At 38.9% G+C, this 25,232-nt stretch overlaps 1 protein-coding gene and 1 long non-coding RNA gene across 5 annotated transcripts in view; one reads left to right on the forward strand and one right to left on the reverse strand.

The window, feature by feature from the left end:
* Positions 1-25,232, forward strand: part of CTNND2 (catenin delta 2) — a 691,061-nt gene that overhangs the window by 358,808 nt on the left and 307,021 nt on the right. For all 4 annotated transcript variants that reach the window (XM_058831646.1, XM_058831649.1, XM_058831647.1 and 1 more), the window contains 2 exons: positions 1,706-1,740; positions 2,163-2,279. In XM_058831646.1, the coding sequence (XP_058687629.1) occupies positions 1,706-1,740; positions 2,163-2,279 (152 nt within the window). The remainder of the gene's footprint in view (positions 1-1,705; positions 1,741-2,162; positions 2,280-25,232) is intronic.
* Positions 1-25,232, reverse strand: part of LOC131575772 (uncharacterized) — a 34,861-nt gene that overhangs the window by 1,125 nt on the left and 8,504 nt on the right. Inside the window, exon 3 of the long non-coding RNA XR_009276854.1 lies at positions 11,716-11,841. This is a non-coding gene — a long non-coding RNA (uncharacterized LOC131575772). The remainder of the gene's footprint in view (positions 1-11,715; positions 11,842-25,232) is intronic.

Below are 25,232 nucleotides of genomic sequence, written 5' to 3' on the forward strand. Positions count from 1 at the left end.
TCTTTCTGGCTGGTGTGGTGATACCTATCACACAGAAATCTGGCTACTGGAAGAGGGATTCTAAAGTGGAAAGCAGTACATTGATTATTATGAATTGTGCTAATTACAGAAAGGAAGAATGCTCTCAAGTCCCAGTGTGTCAGATGAAGCTGCAATTATTTAGTAAATCTGAAAATCAGACAAAAGGAATATAAAATTGGGAAAAGTGTAACTTCAAAGAGTCACTGTCCCTGCAGTTTGCAGTTACTATTGTTTGTCCGAGGACTCTGTTAACATTTATCTTCAATATCGTTAATTTCAGTGGACTTGAGTACAAGAATTTTAGTTCACTATCTCATCAAAGGACTGGCTTAATCTATGACCTCTCAGTACAGTCAATATAAACCACAGATCATAGATATTAGGAAATTTATGATGGGGTATAGATTTGAACTTGCCAGGTTAAGATTTGATGCTAGATAGAAATTAAAAGTCCTTTTAGAACTATTTTTATGTAAATTAGATGACTTTTTTTTAAACACTATCAAATATGGTAAATATTGACACAAATTCTTTACTATAAAAATAGACATCCACAAGGAAGCATTTAATTTCATTTACATTACTATTGTTCAGAACATAGATATTAGGAGGTATTCTGACATATTCATAAGTGATCCAGCATCTTCTGGGAAAAGGGAAAAAAATTAGAGATTTAAATCCATTTACTCATCCAAAAAAGCATTTAGTCTCAACATCAGAAAATAAACAAAGAAATAAAGAAATAAATATAATTTTTTGAAAAGTTAAAATAATTTCTGTCTTTTTTTTTTTAACTTATGGATACAACAGATAATCTTCCTCTCCCCTATAAGAATCTTATAAAAATGTCCAGAAAAATCTTGCATGAGTCATGAGTGTAATAATCAGTTCACTGTTATCAAAAGAATGGTTAATACTGAGTAACTGCAATCCTTTTTGTATTCTTGTAATGTAACAAAAGCCTGTATTGAAGCATAAACAGAACATACCTCGGAGGAAAATGTAGTCATTGCCTAACTGAATATCCAATTCATTTTATCATCCATTTGATGTATCTTTCATTTTATTGAAAAAAAAATACCCTACCTAACCAATCCTCTGATATGCATGTTCATTATTTTAAAATTAAGACCTTCTGTTGCTTAAGTGCTTGCACAAAGAAGCGCAAACACATCTAAATTTACTCTTCTTTGTATGCCAATTGAATTAACTTAGCTGCACATTTGAATAATATAAAAATGCACATAATGATCAGCAGAACCAGGAATCATACTCATAATTTCTCTCAGAAATCACATGTAACTGTTCACTTGAGAAAACAATTTATAATTTTCTCAATAAACATGGAGTATCAGACAAATGGAAGGATCCAGAAAAGTAGAATGCTGATGTTTTTGCTTTGAAAGTGTTGTTTGTATATCAAGTCCAAGGGGCCAATTTCTACATGTATGACTCAAATTACTTGATAAAGAAATAAAGATGCTTCCCTCCAGCTGAGTGAATGCTGTACAAGTCATTAATTAATATATATATATAAAATTATGTATTCTAAATATGTTTTTTATTCTTAAGTGTGTTCTTCTCTTAAATCAGTTCCTTCGGAATAAATTTGTGTCTGAATATTCATGGTACACTACAGAACAATTTAATTTAAAATTATTGGTTTTTTTCTTTTTCTTTCCAGTTCAGCAGAAGAGCAGTTTCACTGGCAAACACAAGGTACTGTACTTATCTACATACATGTATTACTTACATTCTCTCCTAGAAGGATCATTTTTACCTAAAGAAGATGGAGGGGAAAACCATACTGATGTATGTGGAGGTTTTTGTTGGGGTTTTTGTGTGTTTTTTCTCATTGGTAGTGTTTGAAAACTCTACTTAAAAAGTGACAAGATTTGGCAAAAAGTTATTAGGGGGTTGTTGGGGTTGACAAAGAATACACTGAAACTAATGTAGAGTTTTGAGAGGGGGCATTGCTAAATGTGTCTCTGGCTACTAGACCTGAATTTGCTTTTATTAATCCAATTCCCTCATCAGCTGTGACTGCTTAGTTACATATAACTGGTTTTAGCTTTTGTCTTGTATATAGCTTAACCTTTTTGCCCTTCTTTTATGTTTTCATGTCGTTAATTTAATTACAGATGGTCAGAAGGATATAGAAGATGAGCTCACTACTGGTCTGGAGCTGGTGGACTCCTGTATTAGATCACTGCAGGAATCAGGGATACTCGATCCACAGGACTATTCAGCTGGTGAAAGTAAGTTGCTAGAGATAAATTTTCTAGAACCCAAAAATTTCATGCTTTAAAACTGAATGTATGTATTTAAGTGCTGCTAGTTTTTTTGGGGGAAAAACAAGTGCATGAAAAATATTTAAAGGAAAACATTTTCTAACTGCAATGTTGCTATGCTATACTATAAGGTCATGTTACAAAATTTCAGCATCACTACCATAAAAACAACATTCAAACAACAATTTTTCACTATGCAGAGGTAATAAAATGAAAATAGTGGGTGGCTGTGAGGAAGTCTGATGTATAATTGTAACCACTTGGCCAGGTAGCTGGTAACTCCTTACAACCAAAAATTTCTTCTGTATACACAGACAGAAATAAGTGAACTTAAAGATGATGCAAAGAACATCAGCTGTATCAAGAAAGGTGGTCTTTTTTTTCCAAGGTTGGCTCACTGGTCACTTACCAGCCATTCTGTGTGCAAAACTGTGCAGTAAGTGGATGGATTGTTGGCTAGAACGAGCCACTGGGGAAGTGAATCAAGGCTAAACAACAGCAAAAGTGAACAAGAGACATGCTATCAATGTGTTGGTAGAGCAGATGTCTACCAACAGTTGCGCTCATGAGTCACACTGAGACTGTTTTCCAGCATGTTAACTGGTCTGTTATCAGATGATGAAAAAGCAGGTTAATTTCCTAGTTTCCTTTCTTTTTCCTCAGGCTCCTATCTCATATTCTGCCTCCATCTGCCACAATATATACCCACTTTCACTTCCCTGCCACTGCAGCTCCTGACACTGGCTTGGCTTTTTTTTTTTTTTTTTTTAGTATTCGTCTTTGCTCAGTTGATCCCTGCTACCCAGTACCTTCTGACTGAATCATATCTTTGGAGGTGGCTGCCCAAATTCAGCTTTCTTGATATCAAAGGGGATAATCTCTCCTTAATCTGAAAAGGCTGATGAATTGTGACAGCCACCTTCTGCAAAGCATGACAAGTCATCACCTGCAATGTGGTCATCAGGTGATAAAAGAAAGACATTGCACATTGGATTCAGAATTTTAATTTGTCAGAATATTTTTCATTATTTTAAAACAAGATTTGCTGTCAAATTCAAACTGACAATCCTGGGACAACAGAAAATTTTTCATTTTTCATGTGCACAAGATTTCTGGGCCAACAGTGTCACTAACACTTTTTTTACGGTTTTGCTTAATCTGAACACAGTCTATATGATTGACATCTGTTAAAATGTTTCTTGATCTGAACAAAATGAGGAAAACATGATGAAACAATATAAGCCCTTGGTTTTTTTCTTCATTTGGGGGTGAAGACAAACAAAACATATTAGCGTTATAAGGATTGCCTTCAAAATGTGATTCTATGATAGAAAAATGAAACTGGGTAGATGGCAATAGAGGAGACTGAGAGCAGAGTGGGGGCAACTTGTATGGAAAACTGCCAGAAACTGGCTTAAGAGATGGAAACTGAAAAAAATGGTAGAGAAAGATGAAGATAGTACATGGAATGAAGTCTGTGGATGTGAAGAAAAATAATACTAAAGAAATTTCTGGGGAGTATCATGATAAGCTAAAACACAAATAGGAATGCAGGTAGATAGAAAGAAGAATAAAGAACATGGGCAAATGGAAAACAGTGATGGAGAGGAGGAACAATAGAGATGGGTTTGTAGAAGATCATCAGGAGAGGAACCAAGATTTGTTGAAGCCAGAAGTCAATAGAATGTTGAAAGCTGAGTTTGCTTGGCTGGATGATTTGTTTGTGGGAGCAAGAGTTAGGTGCAAAGAGAGGAAACAATGTGGTGTTGAGAATGACAGCCAAGGAAAGGAAAGGTGTTATCATTATGGACAGGACAGTAGCTGTCCCTAAGAAACAGGTTTGGAGAGAACAGGCAGGTTCATGTGCTCACAAGGGAGCAGGCTTCCCCCCATGGCTGCAAGCTTTATCTTCAGCACTGTCAGGAAATATTTGTAAAGCCTTTTGTCAGTGCCCTTATTCCTCTGCTCTGGGCTCAGCTTGTAATAAAACTAGATTGCTATTTGCCATTTATGGGTTTAATTAGGAATCATATCTATATGCCAAAGCTAACAGTTGCAGCTCTGCTAATCACTCATAAATGCAATTAGGATGTCATATACTGGATTATTTTTCTGGTTTGGGGGTCTTTTTTTGAATTTCAAGTAAAATGTTATAAACACATCAAAGAGGTAAACTGTTACTGTGTTTTAAAAGTCAAAAGTACAAAAGTTAAGATTGTCTGTACAGCTTAATTTGAATTTCTTACGAATGCCTTAGAAAAAAAATTTTTATCATGCCCTATTTTGTACATTTCCTATCCATGCCTCATTTACCCAAGCTGAGGCTCAAATTGCAACGTCACACTAGAGGGGAGAGTGCTTCTGACTTCTGTAAGCAATGAGTAGAACACATACACACAATGAAAACAAAAGTCTCATATTTACTTATAATTTTATTGTGTCCCTCCTTTGTGTCATAAAGTTTTCATGTTATAGTGGTGAAATCATTCAAAATATTTTCTACTGATACATAGTTTTAGGTGCTCCCAGTTAGGTGTGCTGAGAACAAACAGTTGTAACAGAACACTGTGGGGACACAGTCTCAAATATTTGAAGCATGATACAAAAAGGAAGTTTAAAGCCCACTCTGAAATGTCTCAAATACAGTATTTGTGTTTCCTACACACTTCAGTTCTTAATCCGTTCAATCTCAAAATGGGAAATGAGATCTATATAAATGTCTTACTTTACAGGTATTCCAAAAATCACCATTTGTGATGTATCTGAAGTAAATGTTGACTGCTGTAGATTTATCCACCAGATTGCTATTTTTTTTTCCTTTGTATTGAACATTTTTCAATGGAGACCTGATGTGATGCAGTCAAAAACACAGAACCATTTTGCATTGTGTGCACTGGCCATAAGGCAAGGAAGGAATGGAAGAGTGATGACTCAGAAAAGGAAACTTAGTCTGGCATTTTCTAACTTTTGAGCTCCCAATTTGACAATTTTAGTTATGTTTACTTCTCTGCAGTTTGACTGCAAAGCTGTATTTTAAGTAACAAGACTGAGTCTGAGGAGAGCATTTCCCACCTGCCATGCGTTTGAAGCAGATTTTTTAATATCATATGAAAGCCTGCCTAGTGATGTGACCACAGTTTCCTTTTCTGAACGGTGTGCATCTAGTCTAATGACTTAATCTATCAGTAGCCCTGCCTTTGTAGAGGATTAGTGTGTCTCTACTCAGAATCTTTACAATTTGGTTTCATGCACTCTGATTTTCTCAGACTTAGTTTTAAGAAGTCATCACATAGCTATCAGCTGTTATAATACTCTAAATTCCAAACGTCACTTCACATGTGGTATTCCTTTAGTAGCAAATAAAACCCATGAAAAAAAGGCAAATGGGACAAGTCACATGAAATGGCTTACACAGGAGGGGCTCTGTATTGCTAATAGATGTGCTTGCTAATTATCTTCACTGAGTATGAATCACCAAATCCAAAAAAAACCTTAAGTATATAAAACTTATTAATTTTGTTAAATTAAAGCAGAGTGATCACTGGTTTTAAAATAATTATTATCAGACAGGCAGATTCATAACAGCTGCAAGCTTCCTGTGGTGGGGCTGACCCTGAGACAAGGTTATATGCAACTTAGAGAAACCCCTGCACTGTCGCCCACCTCTTTCTTCTGTCCCAACTCAATGTAAGTTGTCTTCCTGAAACCATGTGCTTCCAGGTACAACCAACAGACAAAAAGTCAGCAAACTTCCAGAATTATGCAAGAAGCTGCACCTCACTGGAGACCCAAGCCTGCATCTCCATGGTCCAGTTCCCCATACTGCAGTGATTTCTTGTTATCTCTGTGTAGTGCTAGATCTGTCAAAACTATGGCACTCTAATTTGCATCAAACATGTCATTGTTTCATGGCCTCAGAGGGGCGTTCAGCCTGTCCTGACTGTTCCTGGGGATCATCAGCAGAACAACAACAGTGGTACACACATCCTCTCAGTCCCCAAGGGAGGGCACATACAGGCTGCTGCTTTAGTGTCAGTAGCCATTAGCTACAGGGGCCAACCTGGACCCTCTGGGTCACCCTGAGGGCACTCAATCAGTCCTCTTCCCTGCTCTACATTGCTGTAACACCCAGCTTGCCTGGCTGCTCCTCTCTGGAAATATTTCTTCCTCCCACCATTACCTTCTTCTAATGGGAACTCAAAAATACTACTTTTGCACAAATGAAGATAAGTAACTGTCACCTTAAATAGGGTCAGGGGAAAGAACAGACGTGTGAAAGCCAATGTGATCACATATAAGACACTGGAAACGAGTCATGGAAGAGGGATGAGAATGCACAGTAAGTGCAGGACCTGAAATCACTGGGTGAGGAAACATGCAGGGGAACAAAATTTAGTTTAGGACATAGGTAACATTAGGGATGTTTCAGGAGACATAGCAGTACTGAACAGTAAATGTAGCTCAGGAAAGGTATTTTCATGGCAGAATGGTTTAATTTAGTGGGGAAAAGCATGTGAAAATAAATTTTGTGAGGGCTGAGTAAGCACTGTGGACGCAAAAAAATTAATATTTCTGACTAGAAATCTTGGAAAAAAGTGGGATAAAAGAAGCAAGACATTATTTCCTCCCCTTCCCATCACTGCACCACTGTCTCAAAATCACACAACTACTTCAGATCCATTCCTTTTACTACCTTGTCAATGCATCTCCTTTTTTTGTTTTTGTTTTTGTTTTTTTTCCATTTTTCCACTCACATTATATGTAAGAACAATTGAAAAGGTGGAAAGCTGCATGGAAGGATGAGTAAACATAAATGTATAGGTATCTGAGTTAAGAATATTGGTTGCTGATGACATTTCTCATTAAGGTTTGATAATGTTGCAGTCTGGCCTGCAGGTAAGTGGGAAAGGTCCTGATGAACTGCCTGAGGCCCGAGATGTTCATCCTCTGTGACAGAGAAACTGGAGTCCTCTAAGCAGTTGTTAAGACCAAACTACCTTTTCCTGATGATATTTGTAAATTTGCAGTTTACAGGTCAGTAGTGTAAGGTAAAAGTGGAACAAGAGGAAAAGTTGGTTCTATATTTCTTTCCCTTCTATTAGTTTCTCTGTCCCCCTATTCCTGTGAGTCATTAGCAAGCCACATTTGAGGATTGACATGACACTGACATCAAAACCACTTCTGAGATAATTAGCTGAAGCTCACTGAGTCTTTACAGAATATGCTGCATCCTTACAGTCTACAGTGGTGGAGACAGGCAGTGGTTTTACCTTCTTAGCAAAAAGAGGGTTAGAAGACTTCTAAGATTACTGAAAAAATCCATTAACACTTTCTCCCTAACTTAAACCACAGGCTCAAATGTCTGCTAATACAGAAGTCTCTAATTTTAATTTAAGGTATCTATTCAATCTTCCACACTTTTTCTTTTGGTTCAGCCTCCACAAAATGACCGTAAGACCAGTTTTTAAAGGATTACACGGCAGATTTACAGAGCTCTCAGTGTTTATGTTTCTAACTGAAACAGAGTAATTTCACTATTTTTCACTTGCTTTATCACTTCATGTGGCAACTTCCCTTGTTTGCTCTCTAAATTGACAGCACAGACTGTAGGAACAGATCTCTTGTTGACATGGATCAGAAAACTTTCTGAATAGTTCTCCCAATTGTCTTGATAATTTTTAAATGCTCATTTTTAATTTCAGTTAATTTCAGATTTTAGATTTTAGGTTTCTATGACGATTATAATTTTTCCCACACAACACTGCCAGTACTCCAGATGAATTCCTTTCCCACATTTTCTAGATACATATTTTTATTTATGTCTGTGACCCTGTTGTGCTGGTTCTCAGGATTAATTGCAGAATCCAGAGCACTGATAAGGGAATAAATATAATGTAGATTTAATAATACTATCTTCTTGGCTAAAGCCATTTCATAATGTGCTTCACAGATGCTCCATATTGACAGAAATGCAGGCAATTAAGAATGTCCAAGTTCTTCTAGGGAGGAAAAAGCATGGTTTACCACTCTGGTCTTAATCTCACAATATATTAACTCTTTTAGTAATTTGAAACTATTTGCCCCAAATGCAGCACAAATATGTAGCAGTCTCATTTAGATGCTGGGGTTTTTCCCTCTGAAGAATGAATTATGTTACAAGAACATTTTACCACATGAAATTATATATAGATGTTGCATTAGACAGATGAGAGTTTCACTTAAAACCCCTGGTTAATTATGTGACTGGGAAGTTAGGCTAAACTCTTACTTTATTCTCTTAATTCACTTTTGGTTCAGCAGTTTTTTGTAATAAGAGGGATCTTCCTCACCCAGTGGAAAAGCAGATGTCCCAGCTTGAAAAAAGCACTCCTTGTTCGACCTGTATGATTTTCAGCCTGTATCAGCTGCTTTTATCATAGATACTGAAAATGGATTGAAACAAAAAAAGGCACTATTTACACAATGAATGTGTAAAAGAATGTGCATTTATGTGTATTCCATCCCATAGCTCTTGCTTTGTGAAATTGCCACCTGTCAGATGGCTGGACATGCTCAATGAGATGAAATTTGGCAACAGTGGACCTCACAGTTTTTTGATAGATGAAGTTATTTCCATTTCATTATCTGCTGAGATAGAGCCAGGGCAAGCCAGTTATTCATTTTGTGTGCACACAAAGGAGGCGTTCTTGTGGGATCTCCTTGTAAACATACACATTAATAAAATCATGTGCTCTTTGAGTACATTTCCAAGCTGGAAAACCCCTAGGAAGTGTGCATGCCCCTCCTCCATTTCAGGATCAGAATCTTTAGAGTAGAAGTAGCATTAAATGCATAACAAGGGTACACTATCTTTCTGTCTGCTGCATTGATGCAAACCTGGCAGTGTCTGACTCAACAATACATAGCTCCAGATAAACCTCCCAGAGTATGAAGTCTGAGGAAATTTTTATTTATTGCAGAAACTTTTGTTAGTATTGTAATATATTTAGGGTAAATATGGTTGGACATTTTGGCTGCCTCTCTTTACTCCATTCATCTCTTCTAAAATAAGTCTTTGGCCAATCTTCACTTTGAAACTTTGGGGTTTTAAAGTCATCTTTGTAATGGAGTAAATCTCTGAAAGGGGGGACACCCTTTTCAAAGGGTGGTTTCACAGCTCATTGTATGTTCTCACAGAGAAAGCTGTGTCTCAACTGTGAGTCAAATTCCGTCTTTTGACGGAGCTGTTAAATATGTAGATTTCTTAGAAATGGGGATAAGATGTTGTTTCCTTTACTCATCTCCCCATTCTGGCCCTACTCACCCTAAGTGTGAGCATGAAATAACTGTTAAGTCATTTAACATTGTAACAGCCAATGTCTGATCACAAACAGAAACCTGCTTCCAAGGGGCAATTCTCAGCAGGAGATGAATGTCTTTACAAAATAGCTGACCATGAAAAGCTTCTGTAGAAGCTACCCCACTAAGACATTAGGATTTGATAAAATGAAGCCAGCTCTAGTGCTGCTGAGAGCCAGCTCTTACATCTCAGCATCAGTGTTTATAGCCAGTGCTGCCTCAGGAAATGCTCCATCAGCACTAAACATCCTAAGCTTAGACTCTATTGTTTTCATTCTCTGTCACAGTCAGAGCTCAAAGGCATCGAGAATACCACCAGAAGAAGAGCTGTAGCTCAAACACTGTCATGCAGTACTCCATCACCTCTGCCCTTTTGGGTATCAGGACGGTGTAACAGGCACATCTTTGTTGCTGACGTATTACATCCAATTCATGTCAGTGTTCTTACTTTAAGAGCATGAATGCAGTTTACCTTTTTGGCCTCTTCCCTTATGCAGGCAAGAGACCAAACTTAGGACCATATGGGCTTTCACCATTAGGATTCCTGAAAGACTTTGGTATCTACTTCAGGATGGACTCAGGTCCAGCTGATCTTGTTACTCTTTGCATTGCTACCTATCTTCAAGTTCATGTGTGGCTTTTGCAAGCAGGAAACGTGGTGAAAGCTGAATGAACCACCGGCGTTCAGGTAATCAGTTCATGCTTTCCCTGGTTTCCTCAGGGGTGGCATATAAGTTGCTGTGGGCTTCAATCATCTCAATTCTTCTGCAGCCCTTCACAATGCAACCCATTGGTAGGTGCCTGGGTGAGTTTATAGGCTTCTAGGGGGAAAGTACTAGAAGCCACTGGCAGAAGTGCTGTTCAAAACTGATGGCCCAGTACATGCCCATATTACTACACCTAAATTTCTGCAGCCTCTTGCAATTTCCTCTCCTCAGGAAGTTCTCCAGGTGGAGATACTCACACCATCTTAATATCCAGCCTTCTCCCTTCCTATGCTCTCTTGCCTTTTGTTAGTGCCCCATCTTTCCCTAAACCACCCATTTCTGTCCTACCACAACCTTGTCTTTTGCATCCTTTCTTGTTTCAATTCCGATCTTTTATCTTCTTCCTTTATCTTTTATTTTTTCACATGGCATGCAATAAAACTTCAGTGCTTGTCCCCAAAACAGATGATCATTCATTCTCAAAGAAAAAAGAAAGTCCATCAACCCCCCCTAAAACCCACATGCATTTTCCTGCATATGTGACCTTGCTATCCTGACTTTTCACATGCCTTCCCATTAACTAGAAGCAAACACAGATTGTGCACTGTTGTGTCATGTTGGGAGTCCAGAGATAACACTATGAGAACATTACAACTAAGGAATTTCTAATTTCCCTCAATTTCTGCACAGCAGCCTATAGGCTGAATTTTTCTTTCAGTGTGCTCTGACTTGTAACATTTTTTGGATTTTCTTGGAGTTTACTTACATCTGCAAGATGAAACATGTTTTTATATATAAATTCCATACTGATATCACAGTATTACTTCATATGTCTGAACTTGTCCTATGATTATCTGATTTTGGTATCTGGTGCCATTTAATGCTGTGCAACAGATTTAAAATCCATGCCTAAGGAAAACAATCCCTCACAATCTAGTATTAGTACTGTTTAAAAAAAAAAAAAAATAGAAAGAAAAAAGAGCAGTAGCAGCTGGTAAAACATACATGGAGGTGGGAAATGGAAAGATGAGAGTCAAGACCAGAACAGCAGTAACAATTAGCAGCAACATCAAAGATGGATAGGAGGTAATGATCAGCTTGTAATGCTTAGTCTGTGTCAAACACAAATCTTTTACAGGCAACCAGGTGGGTGTTCCCTCATCCACTGCAGGAAGCAGCTACTGAAACTCATTAGGAAATGACAGTGACTTATAGTAGCATCTGTAGGAGCAGAACAAAGAAAGGCTTTTGGCATCTGAACCTGCAGCGCAAAAGAACATCAGTAAATATTGTGCCTATAGTATGGGCCAGGAAACAAATGCACCCACATCCCCACAACAGACTGATAAACCACTCACCCTACTCCTGCCCCAGTGGCAATGCCAGTGCCTGCACACTCGGCACAGTCAGGAGTGCCAAGAACCACATCATTCTGGGATCTGCTGATGCCAGCTTGTGAGTATAATCATTGTGGAGATGCAGCCCTGAAAAAAGAGGCAGTTGGCTTGTTAGCCTTATGTTAAAGTGATGTATGTGGAAGAGAAAATTTTGGCAGCTATGCATTTGGATTTGATTTCTGTTGTGCTACATGCAGTTTCCAGAGTTTTCAATCAAGCAGGATTTTTGTGACTTCTGTGGTAATACAGGTTAGGGAGCTGCTTCCATTTATTCAATTTTGGCCTTATAAATGGAGAAATGCATTTTCTCAGGACAGAGTGAGAGCAGAGAGTGGTGCACATTTGTGGACACAGAGAAAGAAAGCAGAATACTTTCTGGTTTATGGCAGAGGAAGTTTTGGCAGATTAAAAATATTGTAATAAAATTTTGACCTTTTTAACTTACTTTTTAATTGACTTCTGAGGCAGATCTAAACACATTCTGAGCTGGCTCACCTCAGAGACCAAATAGTAATTTTCTTTTGTGGACAGAAAAGATTCGGGATTTAAGCCTGTCAAACATCTGGAAAAAATGGAGTTCTACTTTGCATGAGAAGAGGAAGCCTGTTCTGTGCTAGTAGTTAAGTTCATAGAATAACATAATAGTGTAATAGATCTGCTGATGTCTTTTGTATTAGATCCATATATCTGTGAGGGGTTTTATAAGCTTTTATAATCAGAAGCTGTTGGGCACTTTTTTTTTTCAGCAGTCTAATTTAGATCTATCAGAGGAGATTTGTCTGTTTCTGGTTTTTGTTTTTTTTTCTGATAATGCATTCAGCTTCCATGTGCTTCATGTTTGTGTGATGTCTATAAACATCTGATTTTATTTCCCAGTAATAAAAAGGGAACACATTAGTTTAGTACTATTGATAGCAATTTTCAGCTGCACTAGGCACAGAGGGTTACTAGAAACACTTGATGTTTGCAGATGGTTTTCACAGGTAAAAAAAAATTCAAAAATTAGGATTTAATAATGCAAAATATGTTCTTAACTTAGTTAGCTCTTTTTTTTTTCTGTAAACAAAGCCCATGCACCATTTGAAATGCAGTTATTCCTTTCAAAATGGGAGATTGATAATGAAAACACAAATTAAAAAATAACAAATTTTAATGCCAAAACTCAGTTTCTCAAATGGAAACATGGCAGTTCCTTCTGAGTTGGAGCTTCCTGTCTGTGTTGCAACATGCAGTGCCTCCTCCTGTATGCAAATTTTATCTTCTGGTCACATTCACAAATGTATCTAATCCCATCAAGGAGCCCCGCTCAGGTACTGCTCTCCTGTGGTTCCACAGTGATATTTTAATAGAGAACAAGCTTCTGTTACAGTGAAGTGTTCTACCATTCCTAGTGTTGCAAAGTTTTACAGAAGCAGCATCAGAAAGGCTCGAGGATACTATTTTTCCTCTTTGTGTCTTCTGTAATGAAGAAATGTAATTTAGTTATTGTCCTTGCTGCCCATCTTGTTCTTGTGTTGTAGCTATCTATTGCGCCAATAAAGCTCATTGTCCTAATGGCCAATGATAAATTATCTTATTCAGATACTATCTGATTTCAATATCTGCAGGGTTTAGCAAGTAATTTCATACAATATGATTAATCTTCTACCAAAAAAAATTTGTTTTAATCTTGGGATCCATTAAAAACTCACATTAGTAGGGTTATCCTTGGTTTTAAACTCATTTGAGGATAGACTTCCTATTAAAAAAACAAAACAAACAAACAGAAGAAAAACAAACCAAGGCCAGCTTCTGTATTCTGAGCTTAGATATGTATAGATCTATTATTCTTGCTCAGTGCATGTATTTGAGTCCTGGTCTCCATCATCTTCAGTAGTTTCTCTCATTAGTAATGGAACTCCAGATTTTTTTCTGCTGTCAAACATTACCCAGTATTTCTTATGAAAGAAGATCTGTCTGGTTTTAAACAAACATCTGGAGTAATGCTATGCATGATATGGTGTAAAAAGCAAAATACCCACTATTGGAGTAGTTAACACTGAAGTTACCCTATTATATCAGGATTACTTAAGCTTTGCTATGTTACCTTATTCCATGAGGTTTAAAAAAAAATCTTCCAGGAATCAAAAAAGAAATGTTTACTGTTGGGGTAGAATGCAAACTTATTTTTTTCCTAATTTGTTTTTCCCCTTCTAGTCTTAAATTTTTCTACTACTTCTTGTGGACATTTATGGTGCTTTGCTATCCCTTGGATTAGACATTTATTATTTCAAATCCTAGAAGATGTTTCTGTTTTCTTCTTACAGTATTGGCAGAAGTGTTACCTTGTGTAAAAAGCATAACATAATCAGCATTTATTGAAAATAGTTTCTATTTCCAGTTCACTTACTCTTGAAATAAAGTGTTCTTCATCTCTCTTTCCAATAGTAATTAGGTCAGAAGGAGAGTTAGAAGGGATATCCTTGTATTGTTCACTTTATAATGGTGTCAGCCTAGTTTTTACATAATTTCTCCATATATATATAATTTATAGAATTCTTGGATGAAAAGGAACTTATTCCACACTTTTGAATACATTCCACCAAATCCTATTTTCCAGTACCTAAGAATACATTCTATAGTAGTACTAAAGCCCTTTTCTGTATTTGTAGGTAGAACATAGCCCTCTTAATGCTGCTAGAGCATGGCATTGCATATAAATTACTTTCCTTTTTTGTAAAACAATTTTGTTTTCAGTTTATTCATTTAAGAATTGCTGCCTCTCATCTAAAAAGATGTGTTTGTTTCAGAACAAGAGAGCTGCTTGTGATTAAGCATTTAAAATGTTACAGTTTATTTCTTTATTTTAAGTATGCAGTTGGCTTCCCCCCTCTTCCCCTCCCCCTGCCTTCTTTTGCCCTTCAACTTTCTTCATTTCTAGGGTATGGAATTCCTTTGCTATACTGCAGCCTTGGCATTTTGTCTTGTAATATAAAGCTACTGGTATATTTAATATTTAATATCTCCTACAAGCTAGATTTTGCAATATTTTCCTAGACCTATTCTAGTTTTAGTCTAAAATGTGGAATGAGAGTGGGTGCCATGTTTATTATTGTTGTTGTAAGAGAGATGCTTGTTATCTTCTGAAGTCAGACTAACAGGTGCCTTGAAAACCCTTCTTTTCCTGAAGAATCTGTTTGACCACTTGCAGCTGACAAGCTGTGCTTTCAACTGGAGCTCTTAAGTTTTGCCTTGGTTTAATCTCTCCCTTTTCTGTCTGTAATCAAGAAAATGTCTTCTTTTTATGATTGCCACAAGGTTCTGTCATCTAGCTCCCAAGAACTTTCCTCATTGCCCCGTGCCTCTACTAGTTTTGCCTTTCATTTCTTACAACTTCCCTGGAGACTAGAAAATGGAGAAGGTCTGTACCTATGTGGCATTGTCACTGCTTCTTGCCACCCTCTATGGTACTTGCAGGGCCTCCCTTCTGCTCACTCAACTCCTCTGCTTTCCAAAACCATCTTAAATTGTCTTGGCAAGAGAGTTTTTTCAAAGAATGTTTCAGATGACCTCAAAAATAGGACATAGTGCAATGGAGGGGGTTAAACCAGACAAATAAGTGTTCCTTACCCTTTTGATTTGGAAGGAAAGTTTACTCCTCTTTCCAGATAGAGCAGCTTAATTCTGGGAGCAGGACTTAGAAAACAGGATGTACCACTGAGATGCCAAAGAATTTAGTATCACCAGGAACAGGTCTGTCCACCTTGTCATTAACCATCATCACCTCTTCTCTAATGTCAGATATTGTGGAAGGACACCAACAGGTTACCAGCAAAAGCTCTCTCGTTATGCTGTTTTAAAATTATCCATTCCTTTGCAAAACAAATGCAACAAATACAACTCAGCTTTAGGAGGGATTGACAACTGCTTACTCCGAGCACAGACACTTTGATGAAGTAACAAAAAAGTAGGTTTTAGGAATCGATATTTTACGCTCAAACTAATGACCTGGGAGGCAGAAGAAACAAGTGATGACTTTTTGGTATTTGAGATCCATAATTAGGTATATATTAACAGTTAGGAGGTGGTTCCTCTCAATGGGATGTAAGGGACCTCAACCTATTAACTCTGTAAATGAATGTTTAAAGGACATTAAAGGAGCTTTGCCAGTGTTTTTCTTTCAGCTGTTATCCAAATGAGCAAAGCAGGTTGAAGAATGTGTGACATGATTAATTGCACTAATTAAAACCACTTTATTTACACTTAATCTATAATTTATCATTACTACTTTTGTCAGTTGATCGAAGGTGAGTGAAGTGTTGTTTATAATTGGTATGGGAGCTAATTAAATGGTCGTTTGAGCACGTTTTGGTCTATTTCCTTTGTCAATTAGAACTGGCATCGTAATAGATGACTGACCAAATGGAGATGTATAGCACAATAGTAGTGCTAGACTTTACTACTTGGAGAAGCAAATGGGAAACCAACTGACTTTAAATCTCAAGGAGAAGAAAAAAACTTTCTGCTTTCACTTGCCTGCTATTTTTTGTTTGTTATTTCATAGGAAAAACTCAGGTAACAAACATGCAATTACTTCATGGAGGGTGACTAGGTATATGTTTCTGTTGTTTGTACTGTAATTATTTTAGCCAATTGAGAGGTAATTAATACATATATTTGGAATACTGAATTAATCATACCCTTATCTTGCAATAACCTGGTGCTGCATGTAACTTGTCATTATCTGATACATATTTCATAATGGAACAACTACCAGATAATGTATTATTGAATACTTGTCCCACAAAAAAATCTGCTCTGTAGTGTAATACATTAATCCTGTTTCGTAAATCAGCCTTTTTATCTGTTTTGTTTGTTTGTTTTGGAGATTGACCATACTATTGCTACAGTTACAGTTATAGTTGCTTGAATTTTTAGATACTGTGAAGCTAAAATGTTTGAAGTATTCCGTAAGACACTGTGGTCTAAGGATTAGGAAATGCAAGCAACTGTTCAGATGTTTGACAGGCAGACACTAGGGATATATTGTCAGTGATATCCCCAAGACAGCAAGGTCTGTTGTTTCTTTTTGGGAATTCCTCCTTTACTAGAAACCCACATTCATCTGACTATTTAGCTTTGTGACACAGCAATGGTGCTACCATGTGAGACAGAAAAGATATAAAGATCTCTGAGTATGTAATGGAATTAATCCACACTTCTACAACCTTAACTTATTCTCCTGTAGTTTAAATATGTATCACAAATACTGATTGTACTTAAGTCTTATCAGAATTTCCCTTGGGAAACTATCCTTAAGAAAAAAGGGATACAGCAAGGTTGGACACACTTTAAGAAGGAAATCTTGATGACACAGCTGCAGGCCATCCCTATATGCCAAAAGATGAGCAGATGGGAAAGACCAGCCTGGCTGATGAGGGTGCCTTTGCTGGAACTCAGGGGGAAAAGGAGAGTTTATGACCTTGGGAAGAAGGGGTAGGCAACTCAGGAAGACTACAAAGATGTCATTTGGTCATGCAGAGAGAAAATAAGAAAGGCAGAAACTCAGCTATAAGTCAATCTGTCAAGTGCTGTGAAAGATAATAAAATGTGGTCTTACAAATGCGTACACATCAAAAGGAGGGCCAAGGAAAATCTCCATCCATTATTGGATTTGGGCAGGAGGGGGAACATTGCCACCAAGAATGAGGAAAAGGCTGAGGTATTTAATGCCTCCTTTGCCTCAGTCTTTGTTAGAAAGGCCAGTTATCCTCCAGACAACCAGACCCTTGAGCTGGTAGACAGGCATGGGAGCAGAATAGACCTCCTGCAATGCAGGAGGAAGTTGTGAGTGACCTATTGTGCCACTTAGACACTAAGAAGTCTATATGGGGCAGGATGGGATTCACCAGAGGGTGCTGAGGGAGCTGGCAGAAGAGCTTACCAAGCCACTCTCCATCATTTAACATAATTGAGCATCATTTATCATCATTTATCATCATTTATCATCATTTATCATGATGGTTGACCAAGGAGGTCCCAGATAACAGGAGTTTGGCAAATGTGATGCCTGTCCACAAGGGAGTGTTGGAAAGAGGAACTACGGGGCTGTCAGCCTAACCTTGGTGCTGGGAAAGATTATGGAACAGATTATCTTGAGTGTGATCAAATGGCACATATTGGACAATCAGGGGATCAGGCCCAGCCACCACAGGTTCAGGAAAGGCAAGACCTGTTCACCAGCCTGATCTCCTTCTATGACCAAGTGACCTGCCTTGAGGATGAGGGAAAGACTGTGGATTTAATCTACCTGGACTTCAGTAAAGCTTTTGATACTCTCCCACAGCATTCTCCTGGAAAAACTGGCAGCCTATGGCTTGGACTGGTGTACCCTTCCCTGGGTTAAAAACTGGAACAATGGCTAGACCCAAAAAGTAGTGGTGGATGTTGCGTCCAGTTGGTGGCCTGTCAATTGTAGCCAGGATTTGAGCCAGTCCTACTTAATATCTTTATCAACTATCTGGACAAGGGGATGGAGTGCACCCTCAGCAAGTTCATGGTTGACAATAAGTTGGGCAGGAGTATTAATTTGCTAGAGGGTAGACAGGCTCTGCAGAGGGATCTGGACAGGCTGGATCGATGGGCCAGAGCCAGCTGCATGAAGTTCAACAAGGTGAAGTGCCAGGTCCCGTACTTTGGCCTAAACAAAAGGTCTACAGGCTGGGGGAAAGAGTGCCAGTGGAAAAGGACATTAGGGTGCTCGTTGACAGCTGTCTGAACATGATTCAGAAGTGTGTCCAGGTGGCCAGTGGCATCCTGGCCTGGACCAGCAATTGTGTGGCCAGCAAGACCAGGGCAGTGCTTGTCCCCCAGCATATCTCCAATCCTGTGTTCCATTTTGGATCTCTCAATGCAAGACAGACATTGAGGTGCTGGAGCATGTCCAGAGAAGTGCAGCAGAGGTGGTGAAGAGTCTGGAGCACAAGTCTTATAAGGAGCAGCTGAGGGAGCTAGGGATGTTTAGCCTGCAAAAAGGAAGGCTCAGGGGAGACCTTATTACTCTCTACAACTGCTTGAAAGGAAATTACAGCTAGGTGGAGGTTGGTCTCTTCTCCCAGGCAACCATCAACAGGACAAGAGGAAATGCCCTCAAGCTGTATCAGGTGAGGTTCAGGTTGAACATCAAAAAACAATTTTTTTACTAAGAGGGTGGTTAAGCATTGCAAGAAGCTTCACAGGGAGGTGGTGGAGTCACCATCCTGGAGTGTTCAAGAAACAATGAGAAGTGGCACTTAGTGCTGTAGTTTAGTTCAGTCAAAGGTTGGACTAGATGATCCTGGAGGTCTTTTTCAGCCTTAACAATTCTATGACTCCATCATGTGTTGGTTTTTAAAACCTCACTTGTGATCTGGTAGTATTACAAATATTACAAATTTAACAGGATGAGCTTCATTGCCCTCCATCTCTAATCAGTGTTAGTGGACTGAAGTAGTCTCTCGGCATTTAGAAAATTGCTTATCTTCTGACACCCATAAGCTCCTTGGAGCTCAGGTTCCTACTGGCATTCTTATATGAGATACTCTTCTGCTTATGAGCACCATGGGCTATGATTTAGGTGAACTCTGCTACATGTGTGATCACTAGACAAGTTCTTACCCTCAGGTGGAAGGGAAGAAAACATTTGATGACTCACCAGCTCTGATTCCCAAACAAGATTCCTGTCTTTTCAACTACTGTTGGTTCTGATGCCTATTTTTTGTAATCTCTCACTGAAGCCTCAGTCAGCATTAATGACTGTTCATTGAATTAAAATACAGTGTAAAATAAAATGTGTTGATGCACTTTGGTCTTTGTTGGTTTTGGTTTGATTTGTGTTTTTTAGCTAAACAGTATAAGCAGGTACTGGGAAGTATCCTAGTATTTTGCTGTTCTGCCATTTAAAGTATTTTTGTTTGCAAATGCTTGCCATTCAAGAATAATTTATTAAAAATAAATTAAAAACTAAAATTTTTAGGTTGTGATTTTGTTTCCTTGGTTTGGTTTTGGTTTTATTTTCCCTGATGATGTAAGAAGGCAGCAGACATGGTCTGAAAAGAGCAGAAATTATAGGCAAAATATTTTATTTTCAAAGAAAATATTACTTTTGAAAATTAAAAAGACAAATGTTTTCATAATTTCATTTTTTTCCTCACTTTTGACCCAGCCATGAATGATAATAGTAGCCTGGATTCTTTGCATCACTTTCTTTCCCATAATCAACTGTTACTGTGATGTCCTTGAATTAACAACAGTCTCATCATTTAAGACCACTCACTTCCTTAGTTCTATTTTTAGCTACACCGCACCTTATTGCAGCATTGCACATTGTATTTTCAGAAGGAAAAGCAGTGGCCCCTGGTGGAATCCTGCCAGTGCAGATCCCTGTCCCTCAAAGGCCAGGGGGCACAGCATAGCCCCAGCTGTGCCATGGGGCTCACCCTGCAACCCTGGCCTCCTGTTTGCCCCAGTTCCCCTTTGGCAGAAGCAGACAGACAGATGCTGTGGAAGCTGTCCTCTGCTGTGGTTTGTCTGGAGCCTGGAGCTGACCAGGTTACACTGATGGCCACTTGCAGTGTTCTCAATGCCAAGAATCAGGCTGGTCAGTGAAATGTCAGAATGTGTTTTGTCAAATGCATTGTGGCAGAAAGATGTCAAATGGGCTTCAGTGCTGCTCTGTTCACTAAAAGAGCACTGCCTCTGCTCCTCTACCCCATTTGATTTGAAGTAAGTGTGCAAGGTACTCTCAGGTACTCCACATCTCTACTAAACTACTAAGTTTTGAAATACAAAAAAAAATAGCCATACAATAACCTACATCACTGCAAGTAAGAGGGGTGGGTAATATAAACTAAGGGAAAGAGCTTCACAGAAAGCCCCCTCTACTCACTGCCTGAATGGGAGAATAATTTTCCTGTAACTCTGTCATACCTGCCAGCACCTGGCAGGTCTTCTCTGTGTTCCAGCAGCTTTTCCTCACATAAATGCACTTTGTGTCCCAAGCACGACACCACCCTTTCTGAGCTGGGTTCCAGAGGCCACAGTGAACAATGTAGGGAGGCTTGCACACTGCTCTGTTCAAGGTTAAGAAGAAGAGTGTTGGGGGTGGTTCTGGGGGTCTGTCCGACCCCTGGCTGCCGCTGACTTCCTGGATAGGGGTTCAGCAAGGAACAGCTGTCCAGGGGTCGCAGGTAGTTTCCAGCTAGGGGTAACCCCTATGAGCTTGGTCTGAGGCTTCAAGTGGTTACCCCAGCCAACACTTAGACGAGAGACAGGAGACCATGTGGCGTTCCACAGAGTCCTTTATTGGCAGGCTTCAGCACAGGAGGCCAGTGACAAACTTCCCCTGACCTGGGCAAAAGCTGGGTTTTTTACAGGGAAGGGGAGAATTAGGAAAGGGACCAATGGTTTAAGACCAGGGTAAAATGACCAATAGTTTACAAGGACGCAACATGGGGTTCCGAAGCAGGAAGGGGTCCACAGCTTAGTCACCATGACTAAGTAGTTTTGTCTTATCTTAGGGGACAGATCTCCAAGGAGGAAGCCTGTCAGAGAAATGGGCTTCCTCCACAGAAGAGGAAGGTATTGTCTGCAGTACCTGTCCTCCAAACTGAAGACAAGTTAAAGAGTTGACTGCTCTATCCTGCTCCATCATTTGAAGTCAGTCCACAGTGGTGTCTCTTGCAGTATGATGGCTCTGACTTACTTTCCTAAATTTTCACTCTTACCTCTACTATTTTAATAAAGAAGGAGAGTAGCACAAACTGAATCAGTGAAAAATTGGTACTATCAACCCTGAATAATCCAACATCAATACTCTTTCATGAGGAAAATATTTGGATTTTTTATCCAAATAGAGAGAGCAGGTGTTTATATCTTACCCCTACCCTCAAATGGAAACCAAAGATAGTGCAGAATTTTAATTTGATACTACAGATATTGCTATCTGCTATACTAAATCTTATGAAACCTGAAGTTTTTGTTTTAAATTGAACAATTGCAGAAATGATGTCCCATTAAGGGAACCACTGAGACTGGAGACTGAATAGTGCTAGCAGTTCACTAGTGATTTCCAGAGAATAGCTGAAAATAAAGAATTTTTAGCTCCCTTAGCTCTTCTGAAAGCAAGTGAAATACACTTGGATGAATGCTTTCTTATATAACCAATATAACACAGTTTCAATTCTAGCCTAGAAGAAATGGTAGATTGTTGTCAAGAGCCATCAGTGTACAGGACACAAATTTCTCTTCTGAGTGAGCTGCAGGCTCTTCAGAAGGTTTGGTTTTAGCTTCAGATGGAAATCTCAAGAATGTTAATGAGAAGAGCAATCCATCTCTTTCCTATCAGACAAGGCAGGACTGCTTGTAGTCCCTGAAAAATGAACTCGTTTTTTTTCATGGTCACATTGATCTCAAACGTATCTTCTAGTTTGTTTGCTTGATTTAGGGCTTTGCTATTTACAGGTGAGCAGCCATTACTCTATTCTACAGTTGCTTGGGCTTATTTAAAATTCTAGGCTTATTTAAAGTATCTGTCTCTCTCAAATTACTTTGTAATTATTGAAATGTATGTATGTTTTAATCGTTCATTAATGCTTGTTAAGGTACAAAATAAAAACCACTAAACAAAACCAGTATTTTAGTGAACTTCAAACTATGTGTGCCAAACTTTTTCCATTCTTTTTTTCAAGGGGTTGGATAAATTTCTTTAAGTGCATGGAAGTGTTTAAACTACATGGTGCAGGGAACCCATGTATGTGTTTCTAGCTGGAAAATCCCCTAGTGAGCCAGAGTAATATGAAAGCAAGACTTGAAAGCCAGATGCAATGAAAATTTAACCATATTGCTTTCATAGCATGTGATAGTTTAATCATTATTTAAGCTTTAGAAATGTCACAGCATAATTACTTTCAGAATGAGTACAAACACTTTCATGCACAAAAATTGCTTTCTTCTTGCAACTTTTGCCTCTCATGGGAAAGTTATGATTTAGTGAAATTTCTGAACTTGATCTTATTCATCTCTTGATCACAGAAAAATTCTCAGTGAAAATTCAAAATACAAAAGATTGAAATAAACTGTACAGATCTTTTTACAACTAAGTATGTATTTTCTTTATGCTCTTAAAATAAAAAATAAATCTGTGAAAGTATTTCTTTCATGAAAGAAGAAATTTTGCAACAAAACCAGTTAAATGGAAAATGCTAAATAAACCCTATTTGCAGAGCAAGGGAATGGAAAGTACCAATTGCTGGATTTATAAGCATCCACAGAGGATTCAATTCAGCTCTCCTGTGGATGTGATACATTTTACTGGCCTCACAGCACACATCAAGCTCTAACTTTTTCTGTACTTGTAAGAAAAATATAGGGACTAGAACTTCCGTTCTAAATCTGTCCTGTATCTCAAACGTTCTGATGAATGCAGTTGATTCTGCAGTATAAATTATGTTGATATGTAAAATAGTGTCAAAATCCCAGTCTACATTAAGATGCAAACACTTCCTCTTTACGTAGCCTACTACGATTTGTTTACAATATGAGCAATTCAGGTTAGACTTGGAAAATAGAAGTTATAATGGTTCTGCCATTTCTGAGAAATAGGCTAGAGGAAAAAATACTCTCCGTGTAATTCAGGGGTGGGGTTGTTTGCACATTTTCTAAGTGGAAATCTTTTTGGAACAGCTTTACATCCTCATAGCAAAGACTTAAAGGTCATAAAAACTGCCTTTGTATCAGGAATGTACTGGAAGTTATTTCTGGTAATTTCATTGGAAGTTTTTCATGTCTTTTAAAATTGAACTTATTGCATGGTCTGCAGGAGCAAAATCACTGTAGTAATTTCACATCTCTTAAGGCTTGTGTCACCTTCTGTGCTCTTATGAGCTTTTTAGTGCTAACGAGAAGATGAACCTGTCATGCCTTTGGAGCCACTGAGTGTGCTATAGATGGCAGCTGTTGGGTTGAAGGCAACCTATGCAATGCAATCTCTTGTATTTCACTTCCTGGGCCCAGACACTGAAAGACGCTAGTATGAGTGAAGACAGAGAAAGGATTGTGTATTCTTTAATGTAGCTCTCTGTGTATCATAGAATCATAGAATGACAGAATGGTTTGGGTCAGAAAGAATCTTTAAGATCATCTAGTTCCAACCCCCAACTGTAGATCGGGACATCTTCAACTAGACTGAGTTGCTCAGGTCTCCATCCCAGCTGGCCTTGAACATTTCCAGTGAAGGGCTATCCGCAGCTTCTTTGGACAACTTGTCCCATTGCCTCACCACCACAGGGAAGAAATTCTTCCTAACAACTAAAGCTACTCTGTCAGTGTGAAGCCATTGTGCTGTCACTACATGCCCTTACAAAAAGTCTCTTTCCATCTTCCTTGTAGGTTCCCTTCAGGTGCTGGCACAATTAGGTCACCCTAAAGCCTCTACCTTTTCAGACTGAACAATTCCAATTTTCTTAGCCTTTCATCATAGGAGAGGTGCTCCATCTAACTCAGTGGCCCTTCTCTGGACTTTCTCCAACAGATGTTCTTCCTGTGCTGGGGACCCCAGAGCTGGATGCAGCACTCCTGGTGGGGTCTCACCAGAGCAGAGCAGAGGGGCAGAATCCCCTCCCTCACCCTGCTAGCCACACTGCTTTGGACACTGCTCAGGATAGGATTGGCTTTCTGGGCTATGAGTGCACATGGCTGGGTCACACCCAGCCTCTCCAGCACCCCCATCCTTCTCGGCAGGGCTACTCTGGATCTGTTCATCCCCCAGCACATGCTGATACCAGGGGTAACCCCAGCCTAGGTGTTGCACTTGGTCTTAAACCTCATGAGATTCCCATGCACCCACTTCTCAAGCTTGTCCAGGTCCCTCTGGATGGCATCCCGTCCTTCATGTGTGGCAACTCAGCTCAGTGTCATCTGCAAATTTGCTGCAGGTGCACTTGATTCCTGTGTGGAAAACTTGGGAAATTTGCTATGTGCATGTGGTAAGCTAAATCACTTATACGTGAACCTAATGAAGATCAGAACATGTTTTAGTTTCACAGAACTACTAAATAACTGTGGAAAGTGCCAGTGTTCATGGTCCTGACATGCCCTTCAGTCTGGCAGCCCCAGTTAGGCTCGCTGCCTGTACTTGGCTCTCCTGCTGCGCAGTGCTGTGATGGGGAAGATAAGATAGCTGAAAAATAGTCCTCAAAGGTTCACTGAGATCAGGGTGTGTCCTGCATGATTAGAAGAGCAATTAAAATTTTAATGGCTGCCATCCATCCTTACCAAAGTATTACATCACTCTGTGTACAGGGCAGTGGCAGTAATCAATAGATACAATGTGCTGGGGACTCAGGAAGAGACAAGTTAGCATATCGCAGGTAGAAAGACTGGATATAATTAAGAGAAATAAACAATGCTTATCTTTAGAGGAAAAAAAAACAAAACATCATCAACTATTCTGAATTGAAAAG

The sequence above is a fragment of the Poecile atricapillus genome, chromosome 2 (assembly GCF_030490865.1).
Source record: "Poecile atricapillus isolate bPoeAtr1 chromosome 2, bPoeAtr1.hap1, whole genome shotgun sequence".
NCBI classification, from domain to species: domain Eukaryota; kingdom Metazoa; phylum Chordata; class Aves; order Passeriformes; family Paridae; genus Poecile; species Poecile atricapillus.